Source organism: Somniosus microcephalus, chromosome 5 (genome assembly GCF_052327205.1).
Source record: "Somniosus microcephalus isolate GS21.2 chromosome 5, FLI_Smic_1.0, whole genome shotgun sequence".
NCBI lineage: Eukaryota > Metazoa > Chordata > Chondrichthyes > Squaliformes > Somniosidae > Somniosus > Somniosus microcephalus.
Window position 1 is genome coordinate 298444259 of NC_140991.1, and position 19234 is coordinate 298463492.

General features: G+C 46.8%; 1 protein-coding gene and 1 long non-coding RNA gene across 3 annotated transcripts in view; one reads left to right on the forward strand and one right to left on the reverse strand.

The window, feature by feature from the left end:
- The window catches only part of pxdc1b (PX domain containing 1b), a 63568-nt gene that overhangs the window by 23354 nt on the left and 20980 nt on the right, over positions 1 to 19234 (reverse strand). The window contains exons 2-3 of the mRNA XM_085989222.1: positions 10179 to 10270; positions 5523 to 5640 (exon numbers count right to left, since the gene is read on the reverse strand). Coding sequence (XP_085845348.1) covers positions 5523 to 5640; positions 10179 to 10270 — 210 coding nt within the window. The remainder of the gene's footprint in view (positions 1 to 5522; positions 5641 to 10178; positions 10271 to 19234) is intronic.
- The window catches only part of LOC147117851 (uncharacterized), a 68968-nt gene continuing 51118 nt past the window's right edge, over positions 1385 to 19234 (forward strand). Inside the window, exon 1 of one of the 2 annotated variants that reach the window (XR_015078542.1) lies at positions 1385 to 1485. This is a non-coding gene — a long non-coding RNA (uncharacterized LOC147117851). The remainder of the gene's footprint in view (positions 1486 to 19234) is intronic. The other variant, XR_015078541.1, reaches the window with a different exon arrangement.

Here is a 19234-nt window from a genome sequence, read left to right on the forward strand (position 1 = left end):
CTTCTCCCTCATATGTTTATCTAGCCTCCCCTTAAATGCATCTATACTATTCGCTTCAACCACTCCCTGTGGTAGCGAGTTCCACATTCTCACCACTCTCTGGGTAAAGAAGTTTCTTCTGAATTCCCTATTGGATTTCTTGGTGACTATCTTATATTGATGACCTCTATAGATATGCTCTTACATTACAACAGTGACTCTAAAAGTACTTAATCAGCTGTAAAGCACTTTGAGACGTCCGGTGGTCATGAAAGGCGCTATATAAATGCAAGTCTTTCTTTCTTTCTTCCCCACAAGTGGAAACATTCTCTCTGTATTCACTCTATCAAAACCTTTCATAATACTAAAGATCTCTATTAGGTCACCCCTCAGCCTTCTTTTTTCAAGAGAAAAGAGACCCAATCTGTTCATCCTTTCCTGATATGTATACCCTCGCATTTCTGGTATCATCCTTGTAAATCTTCTCTCCAGTGCCTCTATATCCTTTTTATAATACGGCGACCAGAACTGCGCGCAGTACTCCAAGTGTACACCAGCATTTAGATACTTCTGCTGTATCAACATTATCTTCAGAAATAAGGAGACGGGTTCCATTCTGTTTGCGAGCCACGTTAAGAAGCGTTTGCTGGCACTACTGAATATAAAGCCAGAAGGAAGCGAGCTCCTGAAGTGTTTGTACTGCGTCCCCTCAAATGGGAATGGAATGGAATGTGGCAAGGCTTTTCATGTGAAATATTTCCAGTGATTTACTGTCAATGAAGCTTTCTTATCCCGTATGTAAACGGAGCAAGAGCGCTCTGAGAGAGGACCTTTATTCTGTGTAGTGCACATCGCATCCAAATGAAAACAATTCTCAAAAATGTAAATACATAGGCCCGTATTTTCCGATGCCTATGGGTGTGTACGAGCTGTGTACCCACCCGTAGGGACATCGGAAATGCCGGTTTCAGGCATGCGAAGCGCCTGCCCTGGAGAAGGGCCTCTGCGGGTGGAGAGTTCCGCTTTCTGCAGAACCTCCGCCCGCAGAAAACCCTTAGAAATCTTACACCTGGTAGAAGCAGACGTAAGGCCTACTTTTACCAGCATAAGAGTTTAAAAAGAGTAAAAAAAATAATTTTTTTCCCACTCAGTTATAATTTTAAAATACTTTAATAAAAAATGTAAGTTTATTTTTAGCCCCGTAAAAAACTTTAATTATTTTTTTCAAATAATTTAATTTTTGTTTAAAATATTTAATTTAATGTCATTTTAACTCATTTTAAAAACGTGACGGTTTTTAAAGAATGTATTTAATGTTTTAGTGTCTTTTTTCAGTGATTCCCCATTCATACTTTTGACGGGTCTATCTCCCATTGGCTCCCCATGGCCCACGTGATCCCAGGGACGCTTGCGAACCGCCTGCGCCTCTGGGATAGCCTGGGTCCTGCGCATTTCAACTGTGGAGAGGCCCAGGATCGGAAATAGCCGGACCTTGGGAGCCCTCAGGTAAGGGCATAGATTTTTTTCCGATAGGAGGCATCTGCAGGCAGGAAGCCTCCTATCGGAAATGACGGGCCATTAAGGGTTTAGCTCTGACAGGCTCAGCCACGTAAATGTTAATGCTTGCAATCTGACCAACTCAAGAGCGGATAAGTTTTTAGAAAGCTCTAGCTGATCTCCCATGGCATTGCTTATGGGTAACCTGGTGCGGGGGCTGGAGCACGGTTGTGATGTTTAAGGCCAATCTGGTGCGTCCCCTTGCAGGACGCTGCTCCAGTACTCCCTGCGGAGCAAGTGACGGAACTAGGCCCGGAGATCAATCTTGTTGTTTGGTGATGGACGTTTGCAGGCAATGTTCCCTTTAAGCTGCGCGGGCGGGCTCTGGAGCACGTGCACAGCCGGCTCACTGGCTTTTCAAGGGAAAAACCACCCGGGCGTGAAACTTTGAGTGGGCCGCGTAGCCCGTTAAAGGGGCCGCGTAGCTCCAAAAAAAATTAGAGGGAACATTGTTTGCCAGTCCTTGTAATTTTCTGCCTCAGGTTAGAAAAGCACAGCCTGAAATGATTGCCTTCCTCGCTCCCTTTTTATATTCTTGATGGGCCTGGAGTGTGGCAGCCACGTTCAAAACTTTTAGATAAATAGATATTTTAAAGTCCGACAACGGTTCAATTCTTTGTCTTGATAAAGAATGCTGGAATTTAGTTGATCTCAGCTCTTGGTGCCAGGAAGTTCTGCATCAGGTGTGAACAGGATCAGGCTCGGCTGTGATCACTCCCCGCCCCGCCCGCCACAAGTTGTTAGCAATCACTGTCTACACGCACACAGGGAGAATGGCCATTTGCCGAAGGTGCTGGAGGGCCCCTGTGGAACTGCACCCTGGCAAGACTCAGCACCTTCAGGAGAGAAGGCATGGAAACAATACTGGAGGGTAAAAGTAAAAAGCACTGAAGTTGTACGGTGGCATTGTTCATTGGCCGTCCAAGTGCCCCAACAATACGGCAGAGGATGGATTCATGTCCGCATTGCCCATAGGGTATGTTCCTCATCTCAGCTGCCAGGGGGGGCGCTGCATATGGAGACAAGGCACATTAGCTACAGGGAAAGAGGGAGAGCATTGGGCAGGCCCTTCACTTCAGAATGTATTGGTGCATTTTGTTGCCGCTTGCTGAAGCATGATATCAGCAGAGGCCTGGGAGCAGATCATCTGCCTCTTCCTCTTAGCCAAGGAATTATATGTGACACAGGAGAGGATGGGAGAATAAAGGAGAAATGGAATGGGGGGGGGTGGGGGGTGGAATTAATAAAATGAAAATGGATATGATTTCAGTAGAGACGCACTTGCATTGACATTTTAATAAATTGATATGAAATGGGATAAACTTGACAGAGCGTCATTCTAAAGGGTGGCAGAGGTTTCCCACCCCTCCAATTTTCTCCCCTCCTCTCAATATGCTGGGTATAGCTTCAAGGTCCTCCGGTCTACACCCAAATGATCATTCTCCATGGGCGATCACAGCCAATGAGTGTCAGCAGGCTATTGGGCCACATAAAGCATCACTTGTGCTCTCTCCCTGCGTCCACTTGCACCACATTTCCAGCAGGGGTCAGAGGTCAGGGGCTACTAGTCAGAAGTGGGAACCGGCTGATTTTCCTCTCCCTCTGCTCCCCCAGGGGTAGTGAGGTTCGTCGTTAATGCCCAACTGCTGCCCCCATTAAGATCAGAAAGTCCAGCGCAAGCCAAGAATCAGTCCAGGGAGCGCCACAACCCAGTGGAGGAGCTGGATTTGTTTAGGTTAATCAACACACAGCGGCATCCTGTCATTTGCTAAACATACAAAGCGACACATAGGGTACTGCATATGGAAAAGTTTGATACTTGACCAGCACGGTGGCATAGTGGTTAGCACTGTTGCCTCACAGCGCCAGGGACCCGGGTTCGAATCCGGCCTCGGGTGAACTGTCTGTGTGGAGTTTGCACATTCTCCCCGTGTTTGCGTGGGTTTCCTCCGGGTGCTCCGGTTTCCTCCCACAGTCCAAAGATGTGCGGGTTAGGTTGATTGGCTATGATAAATTGACCCTTAGTGTTAGTGGGGTTACGGGGATAGGGGTGGGATATGTGTTGATGTAGGGGTTAAGGGGATCGGGTGGGATATGTGTCGGTGCAGGCTCGATGGGCCGAAATGGCCTCTATCTGCACTGTGGGGTTTCTGTGATTTCTGTGATACATTAGATTGATCTGCCTTAGAAATGCAGTGAACCCCTTTTAGTCCGAATATCCACCCCTTTTAGACCTGCTGAGTGTTTCCAGCACTATCTGTTTTTATACCAGTTCCTAACTACTGTTTCCTGGCTCGAAGATGGACATGATGGAGGTCAGCAGTAGAATTGCTCGAACTTACACATACTTACAGAAAAACACCTATAAGCAGGCTGAGAATCTAGCCTATGATGGGCACAACTTTCCAAATGTTCCTTCACCGATGGTCAAAATAACTTGGTTAAATTAACTCGTTTTGATATGTAATCAAATGCTGCTGCGATGCATCCCTTATTTGATTAGTCTTGTTGGCAACAGCTTTAGATTGGCTTAGTACTTTGGCCCCGATTTTAACTCCAGGTGGATTCCCCGCTCAGGCCTGAGTTATAATTACCGTCGGGTCTCAATGACGTCATCGGGCCGCAACATGCATATGTAAAGAAGGACCCTGTTGGCTTCGAGCGCTCGTCCTTGCTGCCTGCTCAGGGCAGCAGGTTAAAATTGCAGATGTTGCTATCATGGCAGCTGTCGGTCAGGTACGAGCCAGGGTGATTTTAACTGCCCTCCGGCCAGGTTTCTGGTGATCAGGTAGGGTTAAAATCGCCGTCAATTATCAACAATCACACCCAAATCCTTTGCCTTGTCTATCAACAGTGCTCTGCATCAGTTGACAGAAAGAACAATTCATGAGGTGGAGCAGGACTCCTTGATGGTTTTTCCTCTTCTTGTGTGACATAGCTCTCTGTGACCACGAAACACTACCTCTAGTAGTTAAGAACTATTGAGACTCCCCCACAAACAGTACTTCAACCTCAAGTCCGCTGTGGCTCAGTAGGCAGCGCTCCTACCTCTGAGTCAGAAGGTTGTGGGCTCAAGTCCCACTCCAGAGACTTGAGCACAAAAATCTAGGCTGACACTCCAGTGGAGTGCTGCACTGTTGGAGGTGCTGTCTTTCGGATGAGACGTTAAACCGAGACCCTTCGCCTGCTCTCTCAGGTGGATGTAAAAGATCCCGTGGCACTGTTTTGAAGAAGAGCAAGGGAGTTATCCCCGGTGTCCTGGCCAATATTTATCCCTCAATCAACATAACAAAAAAACAGATTATCTGGTCATTATCACAATGCTGTTTGTGGGAGCTTGCTGTGTGCAAATTGCCTGCCGTGTTTTCTACATTACAAGTGACTACACTTCAAAAAGTACTTCATTGGCTGTAAAGCGCTTTGAGACATCCGGTGGTCGTGAAAGGCGCTCTCTAAATGCAAGTCTTTCTTTCTTGCAATGACGGGCGAGGTTGGGTTTTGAATGGGTCTCTCTCTCTGATGTGGGTCGAGGGGCCTACTTCTGCAGGTGGCAGCGCACTCAGCACAGAATGAATCTTTGTAGCTAGAATGTTTCTGGCAGGAACCCCGGACAACAGATGGACATTAACTGATTAGGTGTATGATTCAATCAGTACCACCATGGGCACGGTGGCAAATTAAGTTGTTTTAATAATCTCTGCATTGAAAATGCTTTGTAATGGCTAAAACGTTCCAGGCATGGCTTCTGAAGAATTTATTTTTAAATCCTTGATTGCACAAAATCACACAATCGATTTGTCAAAGCGGTGCTCCAGACAATGCAACTAATAGACAGTCTGTTCCATGTGCCGCTTTTCTGCACGCTCGCTGGTCCATTGAAAAAGCACAGCTCCAAACCAGCAATTAGGAAGGCCTTTGTAAAATTTACCTGCTCCACTCTGTAACGTGTCAGTGAAATGGGAAGAATTGTCAAATGGTTCACTCACCTGATATTTTGACGGGGCTTTGGAAACTCATCTGAACCTTCTGGATGGAGTCACTTTTTAATACTTGGTCTATTGACGATCTTTCAAAGAAAGTGAGGACAACTTCTGACCTAGAATACTGAATGAAGGGGCAGAACATGAGTGCGTGAGACTGGATAAACTCAACTATTGCAAACAAAGTACTGCATTTATGCAATTTATTCAACTATATTCCTCTCGCCTATTGTTAACTTGCATGGCATTTTGGATTGGCGCAATGAATTACTTTAGGAATGCAGGGGGCTGTTGTTCATAGAATCATAGAAAGTTACAGCACGGAAGGAGGCCATTTCGGCCCATCGTGTCCGCGCCGGCCAACAAAGAGCTATCCAGCCTAATCCCACTTCCCAGCTCTTGGTCCGTAGCCCCGCAGGTTACAGCATCCCAAGTGCACATCCAAGTACTTTTTAAATGTGGTTAGGGTTCCTGCCTCTACCACCCTTTCAGGCAGTGAGTTCCAGACCCCCTCAACCCTCTGGGTGAAGAAATTTCCCCTCAAATCCCCTCTAAACCTTCCACCAATTACTTTAAATCTGTGCCCCCTGGTTTTTGACCCCTCTGCTAAGGGAAATAGGTCCTTTCTATCCACTTTATCTAGGCCCCTCATAATTTTATACACCTCAATAAGGTCTCCCCTCAGCCTCCTCTGTTCCAAGGAAAACAGACCCAGCCTATCCAGTCTTTCCTCATAGCTAAGATTCTCTACTCCCGGCAACATCCTTGTAAATCTCCTCTGTACCCTCTCTAGTGCAATCACATCTTTCCTGTAATGTGGTGACCAGAACTGCACGCAGTACTCTAGCTGAGGCCTAACTAGTGTTTTATACTGTTGAAGCATAACCCCCCTGCTCTTGTATTCTATGCCACGGCTAATAAAGGCAAGCATTCCGTATGCCTTCTTAACCACCTTATCTACCTGGCCTGCTACCTTCAGGGATCTGTGGATATGCACTCCAAGGTCCCTTTGTTCCTCTACACTACTCAGTGTCCTACCATTTAATGTGTATTCCCTTTCCTTGTTGGCCCTCCCCAAATGCATTACCTCACACTTCTCCAGATTGAATTCCATTTGCCACTGTTCTGCCCACCTGACCAATTTATTGGTATCTTCCTGCAATCTACAGCTTCCTTCTTCAGTATCAACCACACAGCTGATTTTAGTATCATCTGCAAACTTCTTAATCATACCCCCTAGATTCAAGTCTAGATCATTGATATATACCACAAAAAGCAAGGGACCTAGTACTGAGCCCTGCGGAACCCCACTGGAAACAGCCTTCCAGTCACAAAAACACCCATCAACCATTAGCCTCTGCTTCCTGTCTCCGAGCCAGTTTTGAATCCAACTTGACACTTTGCCCTGGATCCCATGGGCTTTTAACTTGTTCTGCTAGTAAATGGTACGTCAGCAATATCCCACAGACAACAGGTGGGTGAATGGCTGTGAATCTTTTTCTCTGGTGATCATGGTGGAGTGAGCAATGTTGGCTCAGGCACAAAACTCCCTGCTCATCTTTGAATAAGGCTGTGTGATTATTAATTTCACTGGAACAGGCATATGGGATCGTGGCTTAACGTCCCATCTGAAGTAGTTCTCGTGCCTTTGTATATAATTGGTTATTATAATCCAATGGTTATATAGCTTCCCCAGTTTGTTTGGCTTGAATGTGTTTTCTCATTTATGGTGATTATTTATTATCCTATCTTCCACGGATGGGTTGGTCTATTGTTCATTTACTCTTCCCTGCTTTTTAATTACTGCACATCAAGCTGAGTGAGATGAGTGCTGGGAATGGGACATTTTCCATTTCTGACACTCCCAGGTCAGAAGCGACACAGTTAAATGCAGAGTAAAGTTCCCCTTATCCTGCCCCAACAATATACATCAGCCCCAACCTCAGAAAGACATCCACAACTGCACCGGTGTAACATTTTTCCATTTCCCACACCAATCTCTGAGTGAGACAGAATTAGTCCTCAAACATCCCAATTTTATTTTCAGGTTCTATTTTGCATTGTTTCCAGCCTGTTTGGATCCCCTGAGATCTATGGTCATGATGCCAACCCATTTGCCTCTTGTTCACCCCCACGGGGGTAGATTTTCACCTGTACCTGCTGTACCTACAAGCATGGGCAGTACGCTGAATGAAAAATCATATGGGGGAGGATCCAGCCTGATATTCTCTCCAGTTAAATGAATGAAAGGACAATCAGGCAGACTCTGCTACTGGTGAGCAATCCACCCACCTCATCTGATTTTCCTCCCTGTGCTCCACCCAACTGGGTCTGTCTATCCGTTGTGTTCTGCCCGAGGACAGGTCCTAACTCAAGTCTCACACGTGAGATTCTTGAGGCGCTTATTAAGGAGGAGCAGCTGAGGTGGTTTCCCATTGCCTTCCTCGTGTTTTTATCTTCAGTGTACCTTCTGACATGGCATGTACGTTATGGTAATTTGACTTGGCTTTTCCTCAGCCTACTGCTGATGAAGGTAAAAGTCATTACTCCTCATTATCGCACTATCCATTGCTTCTCAATCAGTTCATCCCCATGCCCTTCTCCTAGCATTCCTGTATTCATGTTGGGTTCCACATCTGTGAATATGAAGGCCATGCAGAACAGGGATATCTGATGTAATAGATTACTGAAAAGTTTGCCATTTGATATATGTTATCAATGAAATATCCATACATTCTGCTGTTAAAGAACCTCTAATCAATCTTTTAAAAGAAATACAGTCATTTGTATTGTAGAAAAAAAAATACCTGTTTAATCACGAGTCCAACAATTCATAATACGCTCATGAGGATCAAATGATTTGATGAACCACTCAAAATTTGCTCTCACAGTTCTCTGCAATTCATTGGTGCCTTGTCAGACGCATTAAACTGGTTTTTATTTTGGTTTGGTTCCATTCACCACTTTCACTTTATTTCGCATTCTATAATTCCCTAGATTCTGGAACAATCCTAGTGGATTGGAAGGTAGCAAATGTAACCCCCTCTGTTCACGAAAGGAGGGAGAGAGAAAACAGGGAACTACAGGCCAGTTAGCCTGATATCAGTGGTAGGGAAGAGGCTAGAATCTATTATTAAGGATGTGGTAACAGGGCACTTGGAACATCAAAATACGATTAGGCAGAGTCAACATGGTTTTATGAAAGGGAAATCGTGTTTGACAAACCTATTTGAGTTTTTTGAGGGCGTAACTAGTAGGGTAGATAAGGGGGAACCAGTGGATGTAGTATATTTGGATTTTCAGAAGGCATTCGATAAAATACCACACGAGAGGTTGTTATACAAGATTAGAGAGGGCTCATGGTATTGGGGTTAATATATTAGCATGGATTCAGGATTGGTTAATGGACAGAAAACAGAGAGTAGGAATTAATGGGTCATTTTCCGGTTAGCAGGCTGTAACTAATGGGGTGTCGCAGGAATCAGTGCTTGGGCCTCAGCTATTTACAATCTATATCAATGACTTAGGCATTGGGTCTGAGTGTAATATATCCAAGTTTGCTGACCATACAAAGCTAAGTGGGAAAGTAAGCTGTGAGGAGGATGTAAGGAGGTTGCAATAGACAGGTTAAGTGATTGGCCTAGAAGGTGGCAGATGGAGTATAATGTGGGGAAGTGTGAAATCATCCACTTTGGTAGGAAGAATATAAAAGCTATATATTTTTTAAAAGGTGAGAGATTAATTAGTTAATGTTGGTATTCAGAGGGATTTGGGGGTCCTTGTACATGAATCACAGAAAGTTAACATGCAGGTACAGCAAGCAATTCGGAAGGCAAATGGTATGTTAGCCTTTATTGCAAGGCGGTTGAAGTATAAGAGTAAGGAAGTCTTGTTGGAATTATATAGGGCTTGTGTGAGACCACACCTGGAGTACTGTGTACAGTTTTGATCTCCTTACCGAAGGAAGGAGATCTTGCCTTAGAGGCGGTGCAACGAAGGTTCACTGGATTGATTCCTGGGATGAGAGGGCTGTCCTAGGAGGAGAGATTGTGTAGAATGGGCCGATACTCTCTGGAGTTCAGAAGAATGAGAGGTGATCTCATTGAAAGGTTTAGAATTCTTAGAGGGATTGACAGGGTAGATGCTGAGAGGTTGTTTCCCCTGGCTGGAGAGTCTAGAACTAGGGGGTCATAGTCTCAGGATGGGGGGTCGGCCATTTAAGACTGAGATGAGGAGGAATGTCTTCACTCAGAGGGTGGTGAATCTTTGGAATTCTCTACCCCAGAGGGCTGTGGAGGCTCAGTCGTTGAGTATATTCAAGACAGAGATCGATAGATTTTTGAATATTAAGGGAATCAAGGGATATGGGGATAGAGCGGGAAAGTGGAGATGAGGTAGAAGATCAACCATGATTTTATTGAATGGCGGAGCAGGCTCGAGGGGCCGTCTGGCCTACTCCTGCTCCTAATTCTTATGTTATTATGTTCTTATGTTCAGAACAATTAGTAGCAAAATTATGAAATGTACAGAAGTTGGTAAGTTACTTTTCCAGATCTCACATGGTTGAAAGCATGGGAGTGTTTGGAAAACTATGAAAGTGCCTTCAGTACTCTGAGGGTAAGCAGCAGTTAGTAATAGTGAGTAATGTATAGTGATACATACTTTGTAGGGCAAGTTAATTATAATCTTCAGAACCTTCTCAATTTCATTCAGTCTCGTTTCTATGTCATGGGCTTCTTTCACTGCAACTAATCCTAGAAAAAGATAAAGAAATAACATAAGGATTATGAAACAGACTGTTGCCAAATGTTATACCTGCATTAATTTTAAGTCCGTTTAATCAGTTGGCAACAACTTTGCAGCAAATGACCTGGGATAAGCAAGTTAGGTATTAAATGTAGAAATCCTAGGTTCAGGAAAAGGACATTAAGCCCAAACAAGCCTTTTTTTTGCTGATTGGTCCCATCACCTGCTTTCTCATCATGTCCCTCAATGACTTCTCTCTCCAGAGACACAGCCAACTGTTTCTTGAATCCATTCATAGTGGCCCTTTATTATCCTTTGGCTGAAATGGCTACAGGAGTTCCTGCTGTAGCTGTGTGATATCACATTACAGCCATGCGGAGCTTTGATTCTGAAGTCTGTACTAATTTTGTCAATTCCCTTCGCCTGCTTCCAATCCTATCTATCCAGTCGTAGCCAGAGAACCACCTGCAACGGCTTCTCTTCCCACTCCCGCATCGTTACCTCTGGTGTCCCCCAAGGATCTATCCCTGGCCCCCTCCTATTTCTCATCTACATGCTGCCCCTTGGCGACATCATCCGAAACACAATGTCAGGTTCCACATGTACGCTGACGACACCCAGCTCTACCTCACTACAATCTCTCTCGACCCCTCCACTGCATCTGATTTGTCACACTACTTGTCCAACATCCAGTATTGGATGAGCAGAAATTTCTTCCAATTAAATATTGGGAAGACCTCACTACAAACGCCGTTCCATAGTCACTGATTCCATCCCCCTCCCCTGGCCACTGTCTGAGACTGAATCAGACTGTTTGCAACCTCGGCGACCTATTTGACCCTGAGATGAGCTTCCGACCCCATAATCCGCCCCATCACCAAGACCACCTACTTCCACCTACGTAATATCGCCCGTCTCTACCTCTGCCTCAGCCCATCTGCTGCTGAAATTCTCACCCATTCTTTTGCTACTGCCAGACTCGACTATTCCAATTCTCTCCAGGCCGGCTTCTCATCTTCCACTCTCCGTAAACTTGAGCTCGTCCTAAACTCTGCTGCCTGTACCCTGAATCACACCAAGTCCCGTTCGCCCATCACCCCTGTGCTCGCTGACCTACACTGGCTCCTGGTCCAGCAACACCTCGCATTTCAAAATTCTCCCTTGTTTTCAAATCCCTCAATGGCCTCGCCCCTCCCTATCTCTGTAACCTCCTCCAGCCCCACAACCCTCCAAGAACTCCGCGTTCCTCCAAATTCCTTCGCCCCTCCATTGGCGGCCGTGCCTTCAGCTGTCTGGGCCCTAAGCTCTGGAATTCCCTCAATAAACCTCTCTGTCTCGTTACCTCTCTCTCCTCCTTTAAGACGCTCCTTAAAATCTACTTCTTTGGCCAAGCTTTTGGTCACCTGTCCTAATATCTCCTTATGTGGATCGGTGTCCCAATTTTATCTGATAATCGCTCCTGTGAAGCGCCCTGGGACGTTTTACTACATTAAAGGTGCTATATAAATGCAAGTTGTTCTGGTTCTTATAATTTCATCAATTAGATTATCTTGAAGTCTCTTTTGCAAAGAAACTAAGCCCAATTTCCTTAACTTTTCATTGGAGCTTAAACGTCTGATATCTGGAATCATTTTATTACATTGAGAGACATTGTAAGGTGGATTAAAGGGGAACAGCGGGGCATATTTACTTTGTGTGGACACCGGCAGCAAACCAGGCCATGGCGTAGGTATTTGTATGAAATTAATACAAGGAAGTTACACAATGAAATTGACTATGAATCCCAAATCCTGCACTCACTCTGGGACAGACCTCGCAGTCTAAGCAGAGTTTCAAACATACACCGGTGACATGGAGTTCTGGTGACACTGAACCTGTAACTTCTATATGACAAAATGACTTCCATTGGAAACGATTCTGTGAAGAACTTCTCCCGATCACTCAGTACGTTTATCAAGTTGCCATGTAGATCAAGAAGCCCTCAGTTCTGATTCTCGGTATGGAGTCAGCTGCTCTCAGTAGTTACAAACGGCCTCAGTGACGCAGAGTTAAAGAGGAGAAAACTGGCCCAGGTTCCCACTGTCCGGTATTGATGCCGCCAATGTTCCCTTTAAGCCGCGCGGCGCTCTGCAGCTCCCGCACAGCCGGCTCACCGGTTTTTAAACAGGAAAAATTGCACGTGCGCGGTATTTTGAATGGGCCGCGGAGCCCTTTAAAAGGGGCCACGCACCCAAAAAAAACAAATTAAAGGGGAGATCAAACGCAGATTGGGTGACCGCTTTGCAGAACACCTTCATTCAGTCCAGAAGGGCGACCCCGAGCTTCCGGTCGCCTGTCACTTTAATTCTCCGCTCCACTCCCACTCAGACCTCTCCATCCTCGGCCTCTTACACTGTCCCAATGAAGCTCAACGTAAGCTCGAGGAACAGCACCTCATCTTTCGATTAGGCACTTTACAGCCCTCTGGACTCAACATCGAGTTCAACAATTTCAGACCATAACCTCGGCCCCTCCCCTTTTCTTTATTTTTTTTTAAATTCTCTCTCCCACATGGCAGCTGTCTCTCATTCTGCCATTCCCATTTACACTTCTCTAGAGCCCTCTTTTGTTTCTTAACTTGTCCTATTACCATCTCCTTTTGCCTTGCACCATCTCTTAACCTTCCATCCTATCACAGACCTTCCCTTTTGTTCTTTCCTCCCCTCCCCCCTCTCCCTGCCCCTACACTTGCTTAAAAACCTGTTCCATCTCCAGCTTTTTCCAGTTCTGATGAAGGGTCATCGACCTGAAACGTTAACTCTGTTTCTCTCTCCACAGATGCTGCCTGACCTGCTGAGTATTTCCAGCATTTTCTGTTTTTATTTCAAATTAAAGGGAACATTGGATGTCAGGTGACGACAGGGTCTGGCTTGGGTGTGATGCCCCATGTAGCTGGCTAGCCTGGTGACACTCACTGACACATGATGAGGGGGTAATTTTAACCTCACTCGCCGGACGGGGAAACCCACGGGATCGGGTGCAACGCTGGTTTTACACCTGCCCTCCCCCCTCCGATATTACTCCCTCTTGGCTTCAGTGGAGGGTAAAGTCAGGGCAGGGTGTAAAAGCAGCGTTGCACCCCATCCCGCCAGATTCCCGATGGGCAGGTTAAAATTGGCCCAACTTGAGCACGCCACCAAAACAGGCGTTTAGTACGGTAGGTGACAGAACCACTCTGTGGTGCTACACACTGGCGTTCAACTGGGTCACCTTCGGTTCCGCACTCATATGAAGCTCTATATTGGGCACTTTATAGATGAGCTAGAATTTCTCTTATTTTTGGTGGAACAACAGCTGACAATTGACTGGAATTGTGTGAGAAGGAAGGAAGAAATCACATTTTCTCATCCCTGGATTTTTATGTCTATTTCGTTTTCTTAATTTTCGTGATTTCTAAGAAAAGGGGAAGCGACACTTGCTCCTTTATCTTCTAGTCCGGCCAGCACAAGGATATTTATTTTCAGTAAGTGCCTTCGTTATAACCAGTTTCTGCTTGGAGAGTTTACAATCAGGTTGTCATCGTCAAGTGGAAAAAAAAGTAGTTGCTTTCACTGGAAACTCTGTCATTATTGTATAAGTCGGATAGCCAGGTGGTGAAGGATAGAATACTAGAGCCTAGGCTTCAGTCGCTTACAAGCCTTTATTTCCAGAGAGACACATTACATAACATGCACCCCCAAGATGGGCTTTTTTCCCCTGTTTTTTATTTGTTCACAGGATGTTGGCATCGCTGGCAAGGCCAGCATTTATTGCCCATCCCTAATTGCCCTCGAGAAGGTGGTGGTGAGCCGCCTTCTTGAACCGCTGCAGTCCGTGTGGTGAAGTTAGGGAGGGAGGGAGTTCCAAGATTTTTACCCAGCGACGATGAAGGAACGACGATGTATTTCCAAGTCAGGATGGTGTGTGACTTGGAGATGGTAGTGTTCCCATGCGCCTGCTGCCCTTGCCCTTCTAGGTGGAAGAGGTTGCGGGTTTGGGAGGTGCTGCCGAAGAAGCCTTGGTGAGTTGCTGCAGTGCATCTTGTAGATGGTACACACTGCAGCCACGGTACACCAGTGGTGGAGGGAGTGAATGTTTACGGTGGTGGATGGGGTGCCAATCAAGCGGGCTGCTTTGTTCTGGATGGTGTCGAGATTCTTGAGTGTTGTTGGAGCTGCACTCATCCAGTCAAGTGGAGAGTATTCCATCACAGTATAATAGCAAAATACTGCGGATGCTGGAAATCTGAAAAAGCAACAGAAAATGCTGGAAATACTCAGCAGGCCAGGCAGCAGCTGGCTTTTTCCAGTTCTGATGAAGGGTCCCAGACCTGAAACGTTAACTCTGTTTCTCTCTCCACGGATGCTGCGTGGCTTGCTGAGTATTTCCAGCATTTTCTGTTGTTTTTTTAGTATTCCATCACAGTCCTGACTTGTGCCTTGTAGGTGGTGGAAAGGCATTGGGGAGTCAGGAGGTGAGTCACTCGCCAGAGAATACCCAGCTTCTGGCCTGCTCTTGTAGCCACCGTATTTATGTGGCTGGTCCAGTTAAGTTACTGGTCAATGGTGATCCCCGGGATGTTGAAGGTGGGGATTCGGCGATGGCAATGCCATTGAATGTCAAAGGGCGGTGGTTAGACTCCTGAGCCTGCTCCCATATATAGAACACAAGAGAGTCTCCAATTAATACCCACTACCTGAATACAATTAACAATTATGGCTGGCTCTTGCTGGTTACCCTGCACCATGGGAACCCCAACAACTAGTAGACTGGTGACAATGCCTTCGGGCTACAGGCTGCGTACAATTTCAAACACTAAGATATAACAGAAGTGAAAAAAAATGGACGTGCTTCAAATTCATACGCTTGTTGTCAGCCAGTTATTGAAATCTCAGTTAGGACAATTCGCAACTGGACACTGGATGGGAAGCCATGTAATAGTCACTGGATCCATCAGAGAAAGAAAGGGAGGGAAATCTGGCAATGTACAGCTCACCATTTCTGAGTCGTACATCGAGCCAGCTAATTACAGAGCAGTGGGTGGGTAGACCAATTTTACTTACCTGCAGTGGCTGACATTTTGCTGGGGTTCCACAGCACCAGCAACCCTCCGTTACCTTTCCCACGTAGTCATTCTTCACGCATGAGCATAGGCAGCGAGCCATTCGACCATAGCTGAGGTTCATTCCCCCCCCCCCCCTCCCTAGCTCAGTGGTGCTGCGGCAAATCCTAATGCCCCCAACTGCGGCCTTGGGTGAGATCGGCTAACTCAGCGCAGACAACAGATCATACCCCAGTACCCGTACAGACCAGGAAGTCCCAGATGTGATCCCAGTCTTTGCTGAGTGCCATGGGAAGCGCGTTTACCCACCGAAAATTCGGGATAAGCACAGATCATCACCGATGGCAGTCATAGAGAAGAATGGAGCCAAAGCATCATCTTATGCTCTGGGAGTGAATCCATCCTGTCTATACCACTCATCTGGCGTACAGATCATTGAATATAATTGTGTCATTTAATGGTTTGCCATTTATAACAGGTCTGCCTGACTGCTAAACACTGGCTACAGAACAACCGGTTTCAGTTCTCTATTTAGCCAACTTCCCTGACCTTCCCCGATTGGGGAACTGAGTCATGACCATGTCCCAGACATTTAAAATAGCTGCATTACAAGTTATTAAAGAGGCGGCATTTCATGAAAAATCATTCGGAAATCTTTCATCGTTGTTTTCAAGTCACAGCACAACATAAATGGCATCAAAACACACCATGACCAAAAATGCCATGCATCCTTTCTTCTTCCCTAAATAATAAACGGCTTGCCATCCTTTTCTTCAGCCGAAAAGTGCCTGTTTCAAATGAAACATCTTGGGAGCTGGAATCACTTCCCTATTTCTAAGTTTAGTTCAGTGGGGATTTTTAAGATGGCAGCTAATTATTTCTGGAAAGAGGCAGAAGCCACTTCACATAAATGAAAATATAAATGCACTCTTGGGGGGGAAAAATTGAGTCGCGCCCCCTTTGGGGCGCTAGCTTCGCCAGGGCACTACATTTAGCACCCCGAAAGAATTAGCGCCCCCGAGGCCAAAATTCATCAGTAGCGCCTCAAGAGGGAAGCGGGGTGCTACTGGAAGCGCCCCGCCTCCCTCTCGGGGCGCTGCGAGGGAATATCGTGGTGCTACGTGCCACAGTTTTGCAGGCCTTCCTCCCCTTATTAAAGGGGAGGGGTCTAGCGCAGCGCGACCCGGGGCCCAGCTGGGCCACCAGGGATCGGAGTGCCAGCAAAAGAGCCTGGCACTCGAGAAGTGCCGGGCTCATGGAGCACAGCCAGGACTCCGCGGGTGGGGGGGGGGGGGGGGGGGGCGGGTCAGGAGGCCACGGACGGCAACGGGAGCAGGTGTTGGCAGGCGGCCAGCAACAAAAATGGCCGCCCAGCACCTCACCTTTAAGTTGTGCCGCCCCAGCCGCAGGAAGGCCCCCCTGACCCTATCAGACATAGCATCCGGCGGGAAGTCAGGGGGCGCTACCGAAGATCGCGGCCGGGGCGTGAGCGGGGCGCTGCACACGGCGATTACGTCATCGCCGGTGGCGCAGCACCGCGGGGAACGCTGCCGTTAACCTGCTGCTGAATTTCACGGGAGGCGTTGGCGGCGCCGTGCCCGGGCGCTAGTTGCTTTGCGCCCCATTAGCGCCAATGGGAGGCGCAAAGCAACCAAATTTTTAGGTCTTGGTGTGTAACGCCCCGATTTTAAAATTCTCATCCCTGTTTTCAAATCCCTCCATGGCCTCTCTCCTCCCTATCTCTGTAACGTCCTCCAGCCCTACAAGCCTTCGAGATATCTGATCACAGGCCTCTTGAGCATCCCTGATTTTAATTGCTCCACCATTGGTGGCCGTGCCTTCTGTTGTCTAGGTCCCAAGCTCTGGAATTCCCTCCCTAAACCTGTCCACCTCTCTACCTTTCTTTCCTCCTTTAAGACGCTCCTTAAAACTACCTCTTTGACCAAGCCTTTGGTCACCTGCCCTAATATCGCCTTATGTGGCTCGGTGTCCAATTGTGCCTGATGACGCTCCGGTTAAGCACCTTGGGACGTTTTATTACGTTAAAGGCGCTATATAAATGCAAGTTGTTGTTTAGACAGTTTTCCCTAAAAAATCAAATTGAAGCAATCTGAAAAATGATCATGAAATTATTTTGATATATTTTATGCTACATCCGCGGTGTTAATAAAATATTGACGGAGAACACATTGCCACAGTGTAAAATGGACATAAATTTGATCTCCGCAGCCCACACAGAGGCCGCAATTTCGCCATCAGAGGCGGGATTGCGGCGGGACAGGCCGGTCCCGGTCCCGGTCCCATTTCTGGCTCCAGCCGCTCTGTGAAAAGGATTTTCCCCTGTTAAGTCCGCCCTGCAAAGTTCCCGGCCAATTAAAAGGAAACGGGCCTGATGATGTCATTTGATGACCCGACATCAGCCGGTTTCCTTAAAGGGACCATGGCCACATTCATTTTGACAGTTGTTCTGAAGCATTGAGGTACTGCAAACACTGAGAAGCACTGCACAAAGGTGCACAGCTGCACTCAGGCTCCCGCATGACTCCCTCCATATGCTTATGGAGAGAGTCACAGCACGCAGGGAGGTTCTCTTCCCTTCCAATGGGCGGAAGAGACCTCCCCAGGACACCAACGCAGCCTGGTTGCACATTGCACAGGAGGACCAGGCTGCAGTGGCGCTAACCTTTCATTGATCTCAGTAGATCACAAAATGTTACTGCAAAGCCACATTCAACCTCATCCTGCTGTGCCTCTCATCACATCCCCATCACTCTGTTGTCCCTACCCTACTCCTGCATATCCTTACTCACACCAACTTACCTTGTACCTCCACCCATCCCTCTCTCTCCATCTACATTATCACTTCCCCATCTCAGTAGCCACCCCTCACACTCACCCTAGTGCAATCATACCAACTAACAACACACAAGGGTAGGCACTTGGGTGTTTTATGCAATGTTCATGTAAATTTTCTGTTAATGTGTTGTCAAACATTAAAATCTTTATTTTTGAACACTTTACCTTATTGGGCAGATCTGTGCTCACCTTGAGAAGTGTCTTCGTGAGTTCCAGTGAATGTTGAGTCATAACTTCCCCTCCTCCAATGGTGATGAGTATGAAAGGAATGGCTTGGACATTGTAGGGATGCTTTATGGTGCTGGTGCGGGGTGGTGCCAACCTGGTGCATCATGTGGCAACCAGGGTGTACAACGTCAAGTGAAGTAAATCTGGCCATGGTGATGCCATCGCTGGCCTCCCGGGCAGCATTGTTGTCGGGTGTTGATGCCCTGTGTCCTGTGCAGCATCAGGTGATTGCGGAGCAGGTTGGTGGTGTTGTTGGTGATGTTGGTATGCCTGGTGATGTTGGTGTTGGGGCTGATCGTGGAGTGGTTCTGAGGACCAAGGTGAGATTTTTTCAAGGGCACCGATGTTGCTGGAATAGATGGCAGCTGAAGTTGAGATGACAGAAGCGATCTGTCAGTGGTGAGAAAGCTTGCTCCAAGGAGGTGACAGTGTATAGAGAGTTTACTCCAAACACTTCCAAACTGCATACAACTCAAAAGTGTCTTTCAGGTCCTGAAGGCTCAAGCTTCTGACATTGGAAAATGACCAGCTGTGAAATGGTAGCTTTCATACCACTTTTGCAGCCGTCACCTATTCACAGCAATGGGGAGACAGAGAACCTGACCTACTTACCTGACGTGATCTCCAGACAACGTGAACCTCGTTAAAAAAATGGTAAAATAGAAATAGGCTGGCAAAATAGTACTTAACAAGCGTTTAACAAGCATTTAACTATCTTAAATGCCTCCCCCGGTGGTTGGTGTCGGGTCTGTTCTGAAATCGCAGACCCGACACTTTGGAAACTTACATGGAGGCGGGTTGGGAGCGG